Source organism: Trichechus manatus, unplaced genomic scaffold, assembly GCF_000243295.1.
Source record: "Trichechus manatus latirostris isolate Lorelei unplaced genomic scaffold, TriManLat1.0 scaffold00301, whole genome shotgun sequence".
Taxonomy (NCBI): domain Eukaryota; kingdom Metazoa; phylum Chordata; class Mammalia; order Sirenia; family Trichechidae; genus Trichechus; species Trichechus manatus.
In genome coordinates, this window is record NW_004444237.1 from 282,313 (window position 1) to 301,761 (window position 19,449).

General features: G+C 39.8%; 1 protein-coding gene across 1 annotated transcript in view; it reads right to left on the reverse strand.

Moving 5' to 3' along the window:
* SYCP2L (synaptonemal complex protein 2 like) overlaps window positions 1-19,449 on the reverse strand; it is a 91,186-nt gene that overhangs the window by 25,704 nt on the left and 46,033 nt on the right. The window contains 3 exon segments of the mRNA XM_023725361.1: window positions 3,289-3,352; window positions 5,819-5,868; window positions 6,910-7,057. Of these exon segments, the coding sequence (XP_023581129.1) occupies window positions 3,289-3,352; window positions 5,819-5,868; window positions 6,910-7,057 (262 nt within the window).

A 19,449-nucleotide genomic window follows, 5' to 3' on the forward strand; every position in this document is an offset into this window, starting at 1 on the left:
TGGTTTAGTCCAGTTGTGCTGACTTCTCCTGTAGTGTGTGCTGTCCTTCCCTTCACCTAATTCCTGTCTACTAGTGAATAACCCTCACCCTTCCTCCCCACCCTCATAACCATCAAAGAATTTTTTCTTCTGTGTTTAAACGTTTTCTTGAGTTCTTATACAGACGTCAGAGTTTTAATAGTCGTTACAGTGGGGGAAATGAGGGGAGTCGTTTAGGAAGTACTCAGTTTTTTGTTTAAGGGGTGAAAAATTTGGCATAGGATATTGGTGATAGTTCACAATGTGACTGATGGAATTGATCTCACTGAACTGTATACATTGGGAATGCTGAAATGGCAAGTGTTGTGTTATCTATATCTTCACAACAATAAAAAAAAAGTGATCATAAGGACACCATACAGAGAGAGAAGTAAAAACACAAGGTGGAAGAAGATACTTACACCACACATAACCAAAGGACTAGTGTCGGAATGTGTGCAGAACTGCAAGAATCAATACATAAAGACAATCCTATAGACAAATAGGCAAGAATGTTAGACACTACACAAAAAATGAAATTCAAATGGCTAATAAACATATAAAAACATGCTGAATCTTAATGCAGGATATTCAAATTAAGATCTCAATGTAAACAAACACACACAATCGGCCGAATTTTTTAAATATTAAGTGTTAGCAAGGAAATGGAGAAACAGAGCTCTCCTACACTGACGGTGGGAAAGTAAACTGATGCAACTACTTTGGAAAACAGTTTGGTACATCTAGAACTGTTAAAGATACACACACTCTGTGATGCAGCAACTCTACTTCTAAGTATTACAACTAGAGAAAAAATTTCACAGATGTATCAGGAGAAATGAACACAATTCTTCACAGTGGAAATGTTCATAACAACCTACACTGCAAACAACCCAAATATCCCACAGCACTAGGATGGATAAATTACGGTATATTCGTAAAACAGTATACGGTATAGTGATGAAAAGGAATACGGTTCACTCACATATCAGCATGAACCTTACAAACGATTTTCAGCAAAAGAAGTAGACCACACAAAATGATGCCATTTATATAAATTTCAAATAAAAAATTAAACTATATATTATTATTTAGGGACACACAGAGAAAGTAAAATTATAGAGAAAAGCAATGGAAGGATTTTCACAAACTCAGGACAGTAGTCTCTTCTAGGATGGATGGAAGGAATTAAGAGGGCAATCCAGGCTGTGGAGAGATTCTAAGCCCATGGCAATTTTCGAGTTCACATTATAGTTACTCTTTAAACTGTACACATTGTTTTATATTCTCTTCTGAATGTATGATACTTTTCATAATACAAAAGTGAAAATATAGAAGCAATGGAATCAAACAAAACATTAAGGATTGTGGTCACCTGTTCAGGAGAAAGGAAAGGGGCAGGAAGGAGTCTGGGGTGGGACATACTAAAAACCAGGTGCTCTCAAGAGTTAATTCTGTCTCACGGTGACCCCATGTGTGTCAGAGTAGAACTGTGCTCTATAGCGTTTTCAATAGTCGAGTTTTCTAAAGTAGACCACCATGCCTTTCTTCCAAGGTGCCTCTGCGTGGACTCAAACCTCCAACCTTTCCATCAGCAGCTAACAGCATTAACTGTTTGCACCACCCAGGGACTCTAGAACATACTAGGATTTTGAAAATAATGTTGCTGTCAGGTGCCATCGAGTCAGTTCTGACTCATAGCGACCCTATGTACAACAGAACAAAACACTGTCCGGTCCTGTGCCATCCTCACAGCCATTGCTATGTGCGAGCACACTGTTGCAGCCACTGTGTCAATCCATCTTGCCAAGGGTCTTCCTCTTTTTCGCTGCCCGTCTACCAGCATGATGTCCTTCTCCAGGGACTGGTCCCTCCTGATATCATGTTCAAAGTATTGAGACGAAGTCTTGCCATCCTCACTTCAAAGGAGCATTCTGGCTGTACTTCTTCCAAGACAGATTTGTTCATTCCCCCACACGTCTGTCAGTTTGTCGTACTGTGGGGGCTTGCGTGTTGCTGTGATGCTGGAAGCTATGCCACCAGTATTCAAATACCAGCAGGGTCACCCATGGTGGACAGGTTTCAGCTGAGCTTCCAGACTGAGACAGACTAGGAAGAAGGACCTGGCTGTCTACTTCTGGAAAAAGTTAGCCAGTGAAAACCACATGAATAGTAGCGGAACACTGAAAGCAATAGTAATATCTATTTCTTAAGCTGGACATTTAAGAAAGAAAATGTTTGTTGTGTTGATGTGCTAAATATCCTACTCATAACTTACAACTATTTTGCACCTTCTTGATAATTTACTTTAAGATAGAAAGAAAAGAAGTGTTAAGAAACATCATTAAAAGTTGTTAGGTTCTATAGTAATTCACAACATTGTGAACTAGCCTGGAAACTTCCAGGGCACTGTTACCAGGAGAAAACTAACTCAGAATTCTAAATAATTTGCCCACACTGCTTTCTAGGACATTGTTTATAGACTTCAAGTGACCTACATACTTTGGGATGGAATGAGCTCCTGGACCAGATCCTAAGAAAAGTGCTCCCATAGTACACTCCACTGAGGCCCAGGAGAAAGCTGCTATTTGAGGGGATTCACGTTCCAGGACATACGCTCCGTGGCGCTAGAAATTCTGGATCCTGAGTGAAGCCCTCTGTTTATCCTCTTGGTCTTTGCTGTGGATGGAACTGTGTCCCCTAAAAAGATATAGTGAAGTCCTAGCCCCTGGTATCTATGAACGTGACCTTGTTTGGAAGGAGGATCTCTGAAGACGCTGTTAGGCTAACAGAAGGACATACTGGAGTAGGGTACGTCCTAATCCTGTATGACTGGCGTCCTTATAAAGGAGAAGAGACATAAAGACAGGGAGACAGAGGAATGACGCCATGTCATACTGCAGCTTCAAGCCAAGGAACACCTGGAGCCACTAAAAACTAGGAGAACAGCATGAACAGACTCTCCCTCAGAGCCCTCAGAAGAAATCAACAGGGCTGACACCCTGATCTGGACTTCCAGCCTCCAGAACTGGGAGACAATAAATTTCTGTTCTTACAAGCCACCACTTTGTGGCATTTTGTTACAGCAGTCTTACGGGACTCATACAGCCTTCAGAAACATCTGGGGTGATAAGCAGATCACATTCTCTTGACCTGGTAATAGTCACTCTGCTAAGTGATTTTATCTGCTGCAGTTTGACTCACGGCCCGGCATGCCAAAAGCGGATTCATTTCACTTATTTCTGAAAAGATAGTTTCTTACTCTCTCACCTCTGTCTTCCAAAGTTTGCAGTTTACGTTTGAAGCTGGTCATCAATGACTTTTGGTTTCCAATCTTAAAAACAAAACAGACAGTCTCCAAATACATGTTTTTTGTTTTTTTTTTTTGTCAAAGTAAGAAATAAAAAACCCAAAAACCAAACCCGTTGCCATCAAGTCTATTCCAACTCACAGTGACCCTACAGGACAGAGTAGAACTACCCACAGCGTTTCTAAGGAGCACCTGATGGATCTGAACTGCTGATTTTTTGGTTAGCAGCGAGTTCTTAACTACTGTGCCACCAGGGTGCCAAGTAAGAAATAAGTAATGCTATATTGTCCTTTAAAAGGTAATCAGCCAGTATATTAAGCAAATGTAATATTAATTCTGGAAAACCAAATCCATAACCAACAATTAAATAGTACCTTAGGTACATTTTCTTCAGCTTCTGAGTGCTCCAAGGAAGGGCGCTCACTCTGTGGGTGGGGACTCGGAGGTTCTGAGTATTAGAATAGTTTCAGGTGAGTTAACATGACAAGAAACAACTTAAAGCAATACTATGGCACCATAGCTCTCTCTTATGTTTCATCATGGAAAAATAAAAAGGGATACAGCTCTAAACAAAACAAAAAACTTCGTGCCTGTTAGGGTATGTGTGGTTATTAGATTTGCAGATCTGTAGGTGAAATGAATGGTCAGTCACCTGAATAGGTCAGTATTTTACCAACTTCCCATCTGGCCTCAAATACATTGGGGCAAGTGTTCTAACACCTCAACCTGTGATTCTTCTCTTTCTTCTGTCTCTTACATCCCCTTCCTTATTCCCTCTTCCTATTGTTTTTCCTCTCTCCTTTCTCCCTTTCGTTTGGCCTCCCAGGCCAAATTCTGCCTACCACTAGGTTTTGTAAATAAAGTTTTATGGAAACACATACTGTCTATGGCTGGTTCGGTGCTACAAGTGCTGAGTTGAGTAGTTGCAGCAGCAACCATATGGACCAAAAAGCCAAAATATTTACTACCTGGCCCGTTACAGAAAAAGTGTGCCAACTCCTGCTAAAGGACCCCCTGCTTAAACTAATCTTGAATATTAAGAACAAAATTAAAGTACAATATCCTTTGCTAATAAGGACGTTGAAGTGAAGAACAATCCTATCTCTACACTGTCTTTAATAGATACCGAAAGAAAACCATTTTGTCTACTTTAAACTACCTTTCCGAAAATGTAATTGTCTCTACATAAATTGACAGAAAAGTCACATACGTGTTGTCAGAGTGGAATCTTCAGGAGCTGCAAAGGCAGAGCTACCCTGGAATTTTGTTTCAGAAGTTTCTGGAGGTAAGGCATTATTTTGCCTGGAGGTATCCTTCTGTAACGATGTTAGAGGTCTAGTCTAAAATACAGTACATTTTTAAGTGTTAACATAAGCACTCAAAACCAGTGCTCAGTAAATTCCAAGACATTTTCAACATCCTTTTACAAAAAGTTTAAGTGTTGGATTTACTCCATTTGAAAATAAACACTAAGAACGTAAGATCCCAGAGTTGGAAGAACATTAATCACATCTCAAGTGATAACTCTACATCAGTGCTTCTCAAAGTGTAGTGCTGGACCAGCCCATCAGGAACACCTGGGAACTTGTTAGAAATGGAAATCCTCAAGCCCACCTATAATCTACTCAATCAGAAACCCTGGGGACAGAACCCAACAATCTGTGTTTTAACAAGCCATCCTGGTAATTCTGATAACCACTGAAGTTTGGAAACCACTGCTCTAAATCCAAATCCATTGCCATTAAGTCAATTCCAACTCATAGCGACCCTACAGGACAGAGGTGAACTGCCCCATAGGGTTTTCAAGGCTGTAAAAAGCAGACGGCCACATATTTCTCCCTCAGAGCAGCTGGTGGATTCAAACTGCTGGCCTTTCAGTTAGCAGATGAGAGCTTTAACCACTGCGCCACCAGGGCTCCTCAAAGTAAGGATAAGTGAAGGGAAATTAAGAAACCTTGATGGTTTGTTCAATATTTGCATAAGCTTGAACAGGGTCACTATGCCTTGGAATCGACTTGACGGCAATGGGTTTGGTTTTGGGTTTTGGAAGGCATTTCAACCTTTTGCAAAAATAAAGGTTTAAATGCTTAAATCATTAAAAGCTGTGGAAGTAACAAGCCAACAAACTGAAAACTAAGTAAAGGATTTTATCAGCAAGTTTACTTTAAAATGTAAATATAAAATGTAAATTCAAAGGCGCATGCATTTGTGGAAAATCAGAATTGTCCAGGTTTTTAGTACTGTTCATAATAAAAGTCCTTCAGCAACATTTGGAAACAATGAAAAAACATGCAAAATCTTTACCCAAGATCCATACTAAGCATTTGGGAGTCCTTGTAGTTCAACTGGCAGTTATTTACACGCCAATAAACCACGGATTTGTTAATTCTCATATTTTTGAAAGGTGTGTTTTGAGAAATACGTGCAGCTTGACACAGTTTCATGTTGGATGCAGTAAGGCACACTGCAGCCCAGAAAAAATTTACTTACTTGGTCTTCCTCCTGAACATTGCCACTCCTGACAGGGGAAAGTGGCAAAACTAAGAAAAAAGAAAACAAGGGTACAATGGATACATGTACTTATGAGAAACACAGAAATCAACTTCTCCCTTTCCCAGTTACACACGCTGGTACTAGAATCTATTCCCATTATTATGGCTTTTTCCAATGACTAGCTTTTAAGATCACTTTCTAATTATCCAACCTTGTTACCCACCAAAACCAAAAACCAAACCTGTGATTGTCGAGTCTATTCCAACTCACGGCGACGTAGCATGTTACAGGGTACAACTGAGCTCCATAGGGTTTTCTTGGCTTAGCCTTTACAGAATGAGATCGCCAGCCCACTCTTCCACAGCTTCCCCGGGTGGGTTCAAACCACCAACCTTTAGTTAGCAGCCACGCTCAAACCATTTGCGCCACCCCCACCACCCAGCATGAATTCTCTGATTGTGTCCCATGAGGGCCATTGTACTGTCCTCTCTACTGTCCTCGTATTGTTACCTAACCTCAAATGCTTCTCACTCTCCCTGGCTCTTTAAATCCTATTCTTTTCTCAAGAGTTAGCTCAAGCTCCACCCACCTCTTCCTTGAGGCCTCTCCTGTTAATTCCACCTCATGAAAGATTCATCTGAACTCCTAGTTACTCGTTTATCTCTAGCTCATATTTAACAATTATTGGTTAATAATAATCTTCTGTATAAGGAGCCCTGATAGTACAGTGGTTAAATGCTCAGCTGCTAACCTAAAGGTTAGTGGTTTGAACCCACCAGCTGGCCCATGGGAGAAAGATGTGGCAGTCTGCTTCCGTAAAGATTTACAGCCTTGGAAGCCCTATGGGGCAGTTCTCCTCTGTCCTATAGGGTCGCTATGAGTCAGAATCGATTCAACGGGTTTGGTTTTATGGTTTCATCTTCTGTACAGTTTCCTGTATGGACATTGTGCCTTTTCCAATGAAACTACAGCAGAAAGGAGGATCATGACCCCACGTCTTTGGGACCCTCTCCCCTCTCATACTAAAAAACAAATACATGTTGATTCATTTGAAAATTGCCTTGAAAGAAAACACATACCACACTTACCTTTTAAGGTGCTTCTGGCTCTTTTCTTTTTTCTACTGGAATATGATTTTAGGGATTTCCTTTTTGGTTTACTGATCCAAGATATTTCACTGGAATTAGTACTTGAATCTTGACAGCTCTCAGAGAAGAGATGTTCCCTATAATTAAACTTTTACACACCCAGATGATAAACGAGATTTTAAAGGGGTATCAGTGCCATGTATGTACAATTAAATACATAACCACAAAGTTATACAAAAGAGAAATTAACTTCCTAGACGACTGGCCTTTCTTACATGATAAACAGGTACAGAAGGAAGAAGGGGGAGAAAAAGAAGATTATTCCATCCTCAGTTCATAACCAAGTTACTGTTGGAAAATATGGCAAAACCCTCTTCAACACAGTAAAACCTGCGAAAGCCAGAACCCATGTAAGGCGTAAACCTGTCAGAGAAGGAAAATGCAAATATCTTCCACTAAAACAAGTGACACAAAGCGGTAAGACTGCACCTGTCAAAGGCGGGAAACTTACGAGACCTGGAAAAACAAGGCAGTCCCGTCAAGTTCCGGCTCTCAAAGGTTTTACATTACTTGCAACTAAAGAGATACCAGATAACTGACCAAAAGGTGAGGTCCCTGAATATCTACCAACACCATAACTTCAAAATACTACTTTAGATGACAGAAGAAAGTATAATTTTATTTTATTTTTTTTTTTGGCCAAGACATGCTTCTCTATGTCTTAAAGAAAGTCCTAAAGAAACTAAACTAAAGCAAAAGGGTCATTTCTGTTTAAACCTTAAAGCATTTTGCAATGAAGCCTGAAGTGTAAAAGTTTAGAAATTTAGGACTAGTTTAATCTATTCTTTCTGATGGATGACTCAACTGTATTTTGTTATTTACCTTTCTTTTAATCTGTTTTTTGCATTCATTTTACAAATGCTATTAATTATTATTAATAAGAAACATGCTCAGTTTTAATACAGAATTTTTTTTTTTTAACAAAAGCATAGTGTTTTTTGAAAAGCATACTCTATTTGAACTCTGCCTGCTGTGCCCTGGGGCGCCCAGTGGACAAGTTCCCCTGCCTCTAGAAGGTGCCACCGTTCAGTTAGTAGGAACTTCTTCTCATTTCACAACAGGTGGTCTTATGACGCATTGCTGGCTCAGTGGCAGAATTCTCTCCTTCCATGAAGGAGTTCGATTCCCAGCCAATGCGCCTCATGCACGGCCACCACCTGTCAGTGGAAGCTGGCGTGTTGCTATGATGCTGAACAGGTTTCAGGGCAGCTTCCAGACTAAGACAGACCAGGAAGAGAGGCCTGGAGATCTGCTTCCGAAAAGCAGCCAGTGAAAACTCTATGGATCACAACCGTCAGATATGCAACCGATCATGGGGATGGCATAGGACCGGGCAGTGCCGCTGTGTGTGGGTCACCATGAGTCGGGACAGAGTCAGGACCAACTCATCAACAGCAAACAGCAGCAGCAAAGGAGTCCCATGAATCCAAATGTATTAACTGGTGACAGTATCACGTGTATGTATCTCATGTATCCTCAAGTAGGCAAAGCACCAGCCTGAGGACACACCCACTTACCGCAATGGTCAGGAGCAGAACCAGTTCCCGAGGACATCGCTAGATGGGTGAGGACTGGCTTCACCCTTGTTTATGGCAGCATGACCAGAACACCTGAGGTGGGTAATCGTTACCAACTTTTTTTTAATGAATTCATTTTTGAAGACCTAATTACTCCTTGTTTAAAATTTTTAGCAGTTCAGCACGTGCAGGGAAGGTCATTTTTAAAAGGAACTTTGTGAAACAGGACTGTTTTCAGGTTATGTTTACTTTAAGGGAAAAAAAAACAAAAACCAAATAAACCCATTGCTGTTCAGTCAATTCCAACTCATAGCAACCCTACAGGACAGAGCAGAGTTGCCCCACAGGGTTTCCAAGGAGCGGATGGTGGATTCAAACTGCTGACGTTTTGGTTAGCAGCTGAGCTCTTAACCACTGTACCACCAGGGCTCCAAGGAAAAAAAGAAAGAAAAAAACACATTTGGTGCAGAGTTCTTCAGATCAGTGTCTTGTGAAAACAGAGCAAACATCACTTCTTCAATGAACCCAATTAAAAAACTATGCAGCAAGGTTCTCCCAGTTTTCTTGGTTTTGTACAGAAGGTGTCAGAAGTTACTTACAAAGGCAAACGTCTCTAGAGCAGTGCTTCTTACATTTAGCTGCACATTAGAATCACGGGGGGTGGGGGAGGGTTTGAAAAACTCCCAATGCCCAGACATCATCCCAAATCAATCAGTCACAGTCTCCGGGAGAGGCAGCCAGGCTTCTGTAGCTGCTACTGCCCCCCAGGGGGTCCAATTCAAGAACTGGGCAGCAGAGGTCAAGAACCATTGCTAAGAAAAGGCCAGGATGAGCCTTAACTCATTTATTTGAAGCTCATGGATGCAATTTTGGAAAAACTTGTCACTTAATGTTCATTGCAGACTTTTTTTTTTTTAAATGCACCGACTATAGACTTAAATCAATTGCCGTTGAATCAACTCTGATTCATGATGACCCAACATGTGTTGGAGTAGAATTGTGCTCTGTAGGGTTTTCAGTGGCTGGTTTTTCAGAAGTAGAACACCAGGCCTTTCTACTGACGTACCTCTGGGTAGACCTGAACCTCCGACCTTTCAGTTAGCAGCCAAGCGTGTTAACCATTTGAACCACCCAGGGACTCTGGACTATAAACCCAGACAGTGTGATTCCCAAAGTGAGGGAACATACTACCAGGGGTCCACTATTATTTGTACACAGGTACAAAAACAGGTCACTGACTCTCAGAGTGAACAACTCCCTTCTTAATCCTTTAAGCACTTCTGATTCTATTCCGTTAAGCCTCAGGTACTGCTCAGCTGACACTGAGTTGATTCCAACTCCTGGTGACCGCGTGTATGTTGAGCAGAACTGCTCCAATGGGTTTTCAGTGGCTGTGACCTTTTGGAAGCAGATCACCAGGACTTTCCTCTGAGGCACCTCTGGGTGGGTTCAAACCACCTTTTAGTTAGTAGTCGACTGCTTAATAATTTGTGACACCTAGGGACTCCCAGTTAGATACCAGTAGGTTTTTAACAACTATCTTACTTATTAGTCTTTTTTTTTTTTTTTTACAAAGCAAGAATGGGCTTCAGGCTCAAGGCCTAATATAAGTAAAAATATAGCTTCAACATGATAACACTGTTATTTTTCATGCTATTTATTTGGGGGGTTTACCTACGTTACGCTACAAGTAATGCTGATTTCCCATTTGAAAGTGAAACAATTCCTTTTAAAATAAGTTTAAAATCAATTTAATTAAGAAAAATATAGGTAATAAAAAGCAGACCTATGACAAATTTGGAAGATGCTATGCAAATAACTGAAATGTAGGAAGTATGCCTTAAAATAATAAAAGTTATTAGATTACCGACATCCGTGTGTCTTGCTTTCTATGACCCTTGAAAGTAGAATCTGCACTAAAAACAAAATATATTGAATAAACAAAACATGTCGAACCACCATCCTCCTCCTTCCCTCCTGTCACAGGCCTAACTTTTTTTGTTTTTCTTTTATGCGTCCTTTGTTTGATCCCGGGCCCAGTACGTGCGGAGTACCCCATTCTGCAGGCTTTGTCAAGTCCTTGCCTTCATCAAAACTTCTTTATCTTGCAGTCTATTCCCATAGATTCTGCCAAGCAATAGCTCTTAACACAACAAGCCTGTATTGAGCCCCTTCTCTGTCAGGTACCAAGCGCAGGCCCACAGAGATGAGGATAGCAGGAGGGGGCAGGTCACCAGGGAGCTGGGGCAAAGCTCAAGAGCATTCTTCAGTCTGCTGCACGTTAGATTCACCTGGGTGCTTAATAAATAAATAAAAATGAAGCTAATGCTGGGTTCCACTTAAGAGATTTTGTTTCAACTGGTCTAGGACAGGGCCCGGACACAGGTATGGTCTTTCAAAGCTCCCAGGTAATTTTTCATGGACATCCAGACTGGAGAACCAATGTCAAGGAGGAGGAAGTGCTCCCTCTGCTTTGTGGTCAGGGATGGTTTCTGGGGAAGGGACATTCTTTTTTTATATTTTTTTTTATTGTTATACTTTTAAGTGAAAGTTTACAGTTCAAGTTAGTCTCTCATACAAAAATTTATACATAGTTATATAACCCTAATTGCTCCCCCTATACTGTGACAGCACACTCCTCCTTTCCACCCTGGATTTCCCGTGTCCATTCAACCAGCTTCTGACCTTCTCTGCCTTCTCAGCTCACCTCTGGATGAGAGCTGCTCATTTAGTCTCATGTATCTACTTCGGCTAAGAAGCACACTCTTCACGAGTATCATTTTATGTCCCATAGTTCAGTCTAATCTTTGTCTGAAGAGTTGACCTCAGAAATTGTTTTGGGTGTTGGCTGACAGAGAGTGGGGGGCCATGCTTTCCGGGGCTCGTCCAGTCTCAGCCAGACCATTAAGTCTGGTCTTTTTACTAGAATTTGAGTTCTGCACCCCACCTTTCTCCTGCTCCATCAGGGACTCTCTGTTGTGTTCCCTGTCAGGGTGGTCATTGGTGGTAGCCGGGCACCATCTAGCTCTTCTGGTCTCAGGATGATGCAGTGTCTGGTTTATGTGGCCCTTTCTGTCTCTTGGGCTAATACTTTCCTTGTGTCTTTGGTGTTCTTCATTCTCCTTTACTCCAGGTGGTTGGGACCAACTGATGCATTTAGATAGCCACTCACTAGCTTTTACGACCCCCAGATGCCACTCACCAAAGTAGGATGCAGAACGTTTTGCACTAACTCTTATTAGTTTGCTGACAGATGTGAAGGTTTTGTAAGGAAGCTTCACAGTCTATAGTCAGGATTAACTGGTTTCAGCAACAGAAGGTAGGTCATGTAATAGTTAAAAGTGCTCAGATTTGAAATGTATGCCTTTGAGTGAAGAAACTAAAACCTTAGATGAGATGCTTCAACACGTTTCTTTATTGGCTGTTGGGTCACTGGGCTCTGCTTTCCTAAGACAAAACAGATGCATCCTACAGAGTTATTCCCAAGAATATTTAGCTAGGTGATACGACATGCCACGCGAGTAAGACCAGATGGGGCAGACATGGCAGCCGAGAGCAGCAGCAGAAGCAGCACATTCTGAGAGGACTGAGTACTGACAAGCTGGTGCACATCTAGCCAAAGGGATGACACTCTGGGAAATAACTAGACTCCTCAGCCTTCCCCTCGCACAAGCTACTCTTGGGGACCCAAGTAGCCAAGCCAGGGCCCAGCTCCAGGACCTGCCATCAGTCCCATGAAGAACATCAGGCCCACAAAAGAATCTTGCTTAGAGACCAAAGGGTGGGAAATTAAGTTCGCAGCTGGTAGTTTCCACCTCTTTTCCTCTTTGCTTATTAAAAACAACAAAAACCCATTGCTGTCAATTCCAACTCATCTCTGCTATGAGTCTTAGCTTATTGGAGTCCTCCAATTAAAAAAAAAAATTGCCATCAAGTTAACTTGGACTCATGGTGACCCTATGTGTGTCAGAGTAGAAGTGTTTTCAATGGCTGATTTTGGGGGAGTACATTGCCAGGCCTTTCTTCTGAGATACCTCTGGGTGGACTCAAACTTCCAACTTTCCTTTAGCAGCTGAGCACATTGACCATTTGTACCACCCAGAGACTCCCCTCAACGGGACTATGCTTTTAAGAGCCTGGGTGTTATTACAAGGTCCTCTCAATCTACCTGAGTGAGTTAGGGAAGAACGGGCTAAGTCATCTCCTCCTAGGAGCTACTCTCTAGCTAGAGTCCCTGGGTGACACAAACCATTAACACACTTGGCTGCTAAAAGAAAGGTTGGAGGTTCAAGTCTACCCATAGGTGCCTCAGAAGAAATGCCTGGCAATCTACTTCCAAAAAAGTCAGTCATTGAGAACCCTATGGAGCACAGTTCTACTCTAACACACATGGGGTCACCATGAGTCAGAATCAACTCCGCGGCAACTGGTTATTCTCTAGTTAAGTCAGTAGCCACCTAGAACAGCCCTCTAAGCTACTCACACATTTTAACAAAGGCTTCCTATAGACAATGTCTTATCCAGAGAAGTTCTCATGAGTGGCATTTCAGATAACATATTAGGCTACTGAAAGCTATCTGAATAAGCCTTTATGGCACCAATGAAGTAAAAATGCAGGTAAACAACTCCATCCATAAATGCTGCCCCCACCTAAAAGTAACCTGAAATTAGGGAACTCTGATGCTGACTTCTCTACGAATACAGAGAATACAACATATGGTTGGGAATTACGTACTCTGGTTTGACCATTAAGTTGTGTGAATGTTTTCTTATCTATTAGTGGGTAACAGAAGCTATCTCAGGTTATTCTATCAAGTAAGATGATTTAAAATGCTGTCAAATGTTTAATAATCTCATAAATAACATCTAAAGAACAATAGAATTAAAAGATGAAAAGATACACTACATCTATTGACAACTGATGAAGTTGCTTGGTTTATCAGAAAACAGATAAACATAGAAGCTATTTTGGGACTTTACTTATATATGGTTATATTTATATAAAATAACTATACTTATATGGAATAATCAACCTTAGCCATGACAACAACCCTGGCAGGGAAATTATTTTTTTAACAGCTTTACTAAGATATAACTGACCTTCTATAAACACACATATTTAAAGGATACAATCTGAAGAGCTTTGAAATATGTGTACATCCATGAACCCATCACCACAATCAAAACAACAATCACAGCCAAAAATTTTCTCCTGATGCTTTGTAATTTCTCCCACCCCTCCAGGTACCCCTATCTCCAGGCAAGCCTGGTGTTTATAGTTATGTCCTGCTAGTTTATGTTTTCTAGAATTTCTTATAAACAGAATCATAAAATATACACTATTTTTTCTGGCTTCTATCACTTGGCATATTATTTTCAGATTCATTCATGTTATGTGGATCGATAGTCCATTCTCTTTTATTTCTCGGTAGTACTCCATTACATGGATATACCAAAAAATTTGTTTACCCATTCACTGACTGACGGACATTTTTGTTGTTTCCAACTGGGGGCTATTACATAGCGTAGATATGTATTTAACTTCATAAGAAACTACCAGCAGTGTTTTACGAGTTCCATTTGTTCCACATCCCTACCGACACTTGGCACAGTTTTTCTAGTTTCAGCCATTCTGAGTCGTAATCGACTCGGTGACAATGGGTAATAGGTGCGTAGTGGTAATTCACAGTTTTAATTTACACTTCCCTAAGAACTAATGACATCAGCAGCTTCTCACGTGCTTATGTGTCATTTGTGTATCTTCCTTATTTTGCATATATTTTGGGGATGTATTTTTATTACTGGGTTTTGAAAGTTCTTATTTTAGATACACATCCTTTATCAGAGGCATGTTTTTGTAACTATTTTCTGCAAGTGTGTGGCCTGTCCTTTCATCTTCCTAACACTGATTTTCTAAGAGCTGATGTTTTTGATTTTGATGAAGTCCAATTTATCAATTGGTTCTTTTATGGACTGTGCTTTTGATGTCATATCTGAGATGTCCTTGCCTAACCTGAGGTCACAAAGATTTTTTTCTTATACTTTCTTCAAGTTGTTTTAAAATACTTTTAGGTTTTACATTTAGGTCTATGATCCATTTTTATTTTGTCTACGAGGTAGAAGCTACAGGTCAAAATCATTTTCTTACACAGGATAGCCAATTATTCTACCACCATTTGTTTGAAAAATTTATCCTTACTCCTGAATTGCTTTTACATTTCTGTTATAGATCAGTTGTCCATAGGTGTGTAGGTCTATTTCTGGATTTCCTAACCTGACCCATTCATTCATTCATTGTCTTATTTTTATCCAATACCATGATCTCCGTTACTGTAGCTTTATAATAAATCTTTAAAACAGGTAGTGTTAGCTCTCCCTTTTTTTTTTTCCAAATTCATTTGGTTATTATAGGTCTTTTGAATTTTCATAAGCATTTTAGAAATAGCTTGTCAATTTCTTAAAAAAAAACAAGGCTGCTGGGATTTGAACTGAGATTGTGTTGAACCTAAACATCAATTTACAAAGAACTGGCATCTTAGCAATACTGAGTCTTCTGACTCGTGAATGCAACCTCTCTCTTCACTTATTTAGATCTTCCTCAATCTCTCAACAAAGTTCCGTAGTCTTCTGTGTAGAGGTCTCACAAATCTTTTGACAAATTAAACCCTAAATGTTTAGATTTTGATACTATTGTAAATAGTATTGCATTTTATGTCCATTTCTAATTCTTGGTAGTATATAAATATACAATTATTTTTGTATATGGATCTTGTAACCTGCGTTATTGTTAAATTTACTTATTCATTCTAGTAGCTTTTTTGTATATTCCATCGGATTTTCTATCTAGATGATTGCCTACAAATATGGTTTTACTTCTCCCTTTCCAATATGAATGCTTTTCTTTGTCTTGCCGTCTTGCACTGGTTAGGACCACTAGTACAATGATAAATAGAAGTGGTGAGAGCAGATGTCATTCCCTTGCACCTGATGTTTTAAGGAAAAGCATCCAGTCTTTCATCGTTAAGTATTCTACTAAGTGTAGGTTTTTCGTAGATGCCCTTTATCACAGCTGAGGAAGTTCTCTTCTATACCTTGTTTGCTGAGTTTTTAATCAAGAATGGATGTTGATTTTGGCACATACTTTTTCTGTGTCAACTGAGAAAATAATATGCTTTTTATTTTTTTAACATAGTGAATTACAGATTGATTTTTAAATGTTAAACCAACCTTTATATGGCTGTATTTGATTTGCAAAACTTTTGTTTAGAATTTTTACATCTATGTTCATGAGGGACATAATTTTCTCCTATTATAATTTCTCTGTCCAAGTTTGGTTATCAGGGTAATTCTGACCTCACAGAATCAGCTGGTAAGTATTTCCATCTCTTCAATTTCTAGAAGATTTCTGTAGCTTTGTTATTATTTCTTTCGTAAGTATTTGGTAGTCCCAGTGAAGCTATGTGGTCCGAGAGTTTCCTCGGCGGGTAGTTTTTAATTATAAATGCCAATTTCTTTAAAAGATATAGGATTGTTCAGTTATCTGTTTTTTTCTTGAGTGTACTTTGATAATTCGTGTCTTTTAGGGAAGGTGTCCGTTTTATCAAATTTGTCAAATTTTGCAGCATAAATTCATTCATTACATTCAATATTTTTATAATCTATACTGATACCACCTCTCTCATTTCTAATATTGGTAATTCTTGTCTTCTCTTTTTCCTGACACTCTGTTTAGATGTTGATCACTTATACTGGTCTTCTCAAAGAGCCAGTGTTTGGTTTCATTAATTTTCTTTATTTTAAAAAACTTTCTAATTTAATCATTTCTTCTCTGATCTTTAATATATCTTTTTCACATCTTACTTTGAGTGTAATTTGTTTTTTTTCCCCTTAGTTTTCTAAGACGGCAGATGAGGTCACTGATTTGAGATTTTTCTTCTTTTCTAATACAGACATTTAGCGCTATCAATTTCCCTCTAAGTACTGCTTCCCTGTATCCCACAGATTTGGGTCAGTCATGTTATCATTTTTATTGAATTGCATATACTTTCTTCTCTTCTGATTTCTTCTTTGACCCAAATGGTGTTTAGAAATGTAATATTTAGTTTCCAAATATTTCAAGATTTCCCAGATATCCTTGTCATTGAGTTCTAATTTAATTTTATTTTGATCATAGAATATACTTAGCATGACTTATTTTAAATTTACTGGGCTTATTTTATAGCCCAGAATATGGTCTACCTTGGCAAATGTTTCATATGCGCTCAGAAAGAAGGTACATTCTACTGCTGTTGCGTGGAGAACTCTATGAATGTAATTTAGGCGAGGCTGATTGATGGCATTGCTGAAGACTTCGAAATCCTTATTTTGTCTACTTAAACATATTCAATATTTCCTTTTTTAAACATATGGAATTCAGTACTAATAACTGTTTTAAGGTTACTTTTCTGCCAATTCTAACCTCTGTATCAACTCTAGGTCAGTTTCAATTAACTTCTCTCCTCCTTATGGGTCATATTTTCCTGCTTCTTTTCACGTGTAGGAATTTTTTTATTGGATATCAGATTTTGTGGACTGTAACTTGTTGTGTGCTGGATATTTTTATATTCCTATGAATATTCTTGAACATTGTTCTGAGATGCAGTTAGGCTACTTGGAAGCCATCTGATTCAGTTCTTACTTTTAACATATTTTAGGGAATGCTAGAATACTGTTTAGTCTCAGACTAGTTATCCCCTACTACTGCAGCAAGACCTTTCTGAGTATTCTATTCCTATCTCATGAATTAGGAAGTTTCCCAGTTTGGCTGATGAGACAAGTCACTGTTTCTGGCTCTGCGTGAGGTCTGAGCACTCTCAAGAGTCTTCCCTCTAATCCCTTCAGGTGGTTCTTTCTCAGCCCTTTCTGATCCCGTACTCTGCTCAATACTGCAGGTCTCCAGAGTTCTCTCTGGGCATGGTCCTCTCTGGGGCTCTCCCCTGCAGGCTTCGCCACCCTGGCCTCCCTGGACTTTTAGCTCCATCTACTCACCTCGGGAAGCTCATCAGTCTCTGTCAGAGCTCCCCCTTGCAACCTGACCTGACAATTCTCTCAAGGCAGGAAGCCTGGGAAGTCAGGGCGCTCGCTCATCTGGTTTTCTTTCCCCATCTCTCCGGGACCACTGCTCTTTGTTGATGGATGGCCAACATTTTGAAAATCATTGTTTCATATATTTCTTTTCTTTTTTTTTTTTTTCAATTGTTTCAGACAGGAGGGGGAAATCTGGCCCCTGTTACTCCATCTGGGTAAAAAGCAGACATCCTCAGGAAGTGATTTTTAATCTTCCATTACAGATGTTCATATTCTGGAATAGGAGGCTCAGGGGAAATGAGGTAGGACCTCACCTCACACTTTATACAAAAATTAACTCAAAAGAGATCAGAGATTTAAATGTAAAACCATAAAGCTTTCAGAAGACAATGTAGGAAAAAATCTTTGGGACCTAGGGCCCAGTGAAACATTCTTAGATATGACAGCAAAAGCATGATCCGTAAAAGAAAAAAAAAAATCAGTTAACTAAATTCCCTTAAATTTTAAAACTTTTGCTCTGTGAAAGACCCTGTTTTGTTGCTGTTATTGCTGTGTGCCATCAAGTCACTTCTGACTCATAAGGGACCCAGTAGGACAGAGTAGAACTCCCCCTAGAAGGGTGTCCTAGGCTGTAATCTTTAATAAGGGAGCAGATCACTGGGTCTTTTCTCCCATAGAGCACCGGGTGGGTTCCAACTGCTGACCTCTTGGTTAGCAGTTGAGCACTTTTAACCATTGTGTCACCAGCGCTCCTTGAAGACTCTATTTAGAGGATGAAAAGACAGCTACAGTCTGGGAGAAGATATTTGCAAACTACATTATCTTACAAAGGACTTATATCTATAATACATAAAGAACTCTCAAAACTCAACATTAAGAAGAACAATCCAATTAGAAGATGAGCAAAGACATGAAGAGACATTTCACCAAGGAGGATATATGCATGGCAAATAAGCACACAAAAAGATGCTCAACATCACTAGCCATTAGGGAAATGCACATGAAGACGATGCTGAGGTACTGCTACACATCAGTTGTTGTCAGCTGCACTGAGTCAGCCCTGGACTCACTGTGAACTCACAGACACTGAAGCACATGGGACTGTTGTGATCCATAGGGCTTTCACTGGCTGATTTTCAGAAGGAGAACACCAGGCCTTTTGATCTAGTCTGTCTTAGTCTGGAAGCTCTGCCGAAACCTGTTCAGCATCATAACAACACTCAAGCCTCCACTGACAGTGTACTGTCCAGGAATTGAACCCAGGTTTCCTGCATGGAAGACGAGAATTATACCACTGAACCACCAATGCCCCACACATCTATCAGAATAGCTAAAATAAAAAAAAATAATGACAATTACCAAATGCTAGTGAGGATGCAAAGAAACCGAATCTCTCATATTGCTGGTAGGTTGTGAAAGAGTACAGTAGCTCTGGAAAATAGGCGGGAAATTCCTCTCAAAACTAAAAATGGACTTAACATACGACCAGCAACTGTACTCTTGGGATTTATCTCAGAGAAATGAACATTAATATTTAAGGGAACTTATACACAAATGTTCACAGCAGCTCTGTTCACAATGGCCCAAAGCCGGAAACTGCCCAAATGCCTTTCAATGGATTAATGGTTGAACCGTGGTACATCCATACCATGCAATATTGTTGCTGTTGTTAGGTGCTGTCGAGTCTTTTTTTTTTTTTTTAATATTTTATTGTACTTCAGGTGAAGGCTTACAGAACAGATAGTTTCTCATGTAACAGCACATGCTGTTTTATGACATTGGTTAACAACCCCACAACATTTTAACCCTCTAAATTCTCAACTTTTTTTTTTTTTTTGGTGAAAATACACATAGCCAAAGATACGCCATTTCAAAAATTTTTTTTACATACACATTT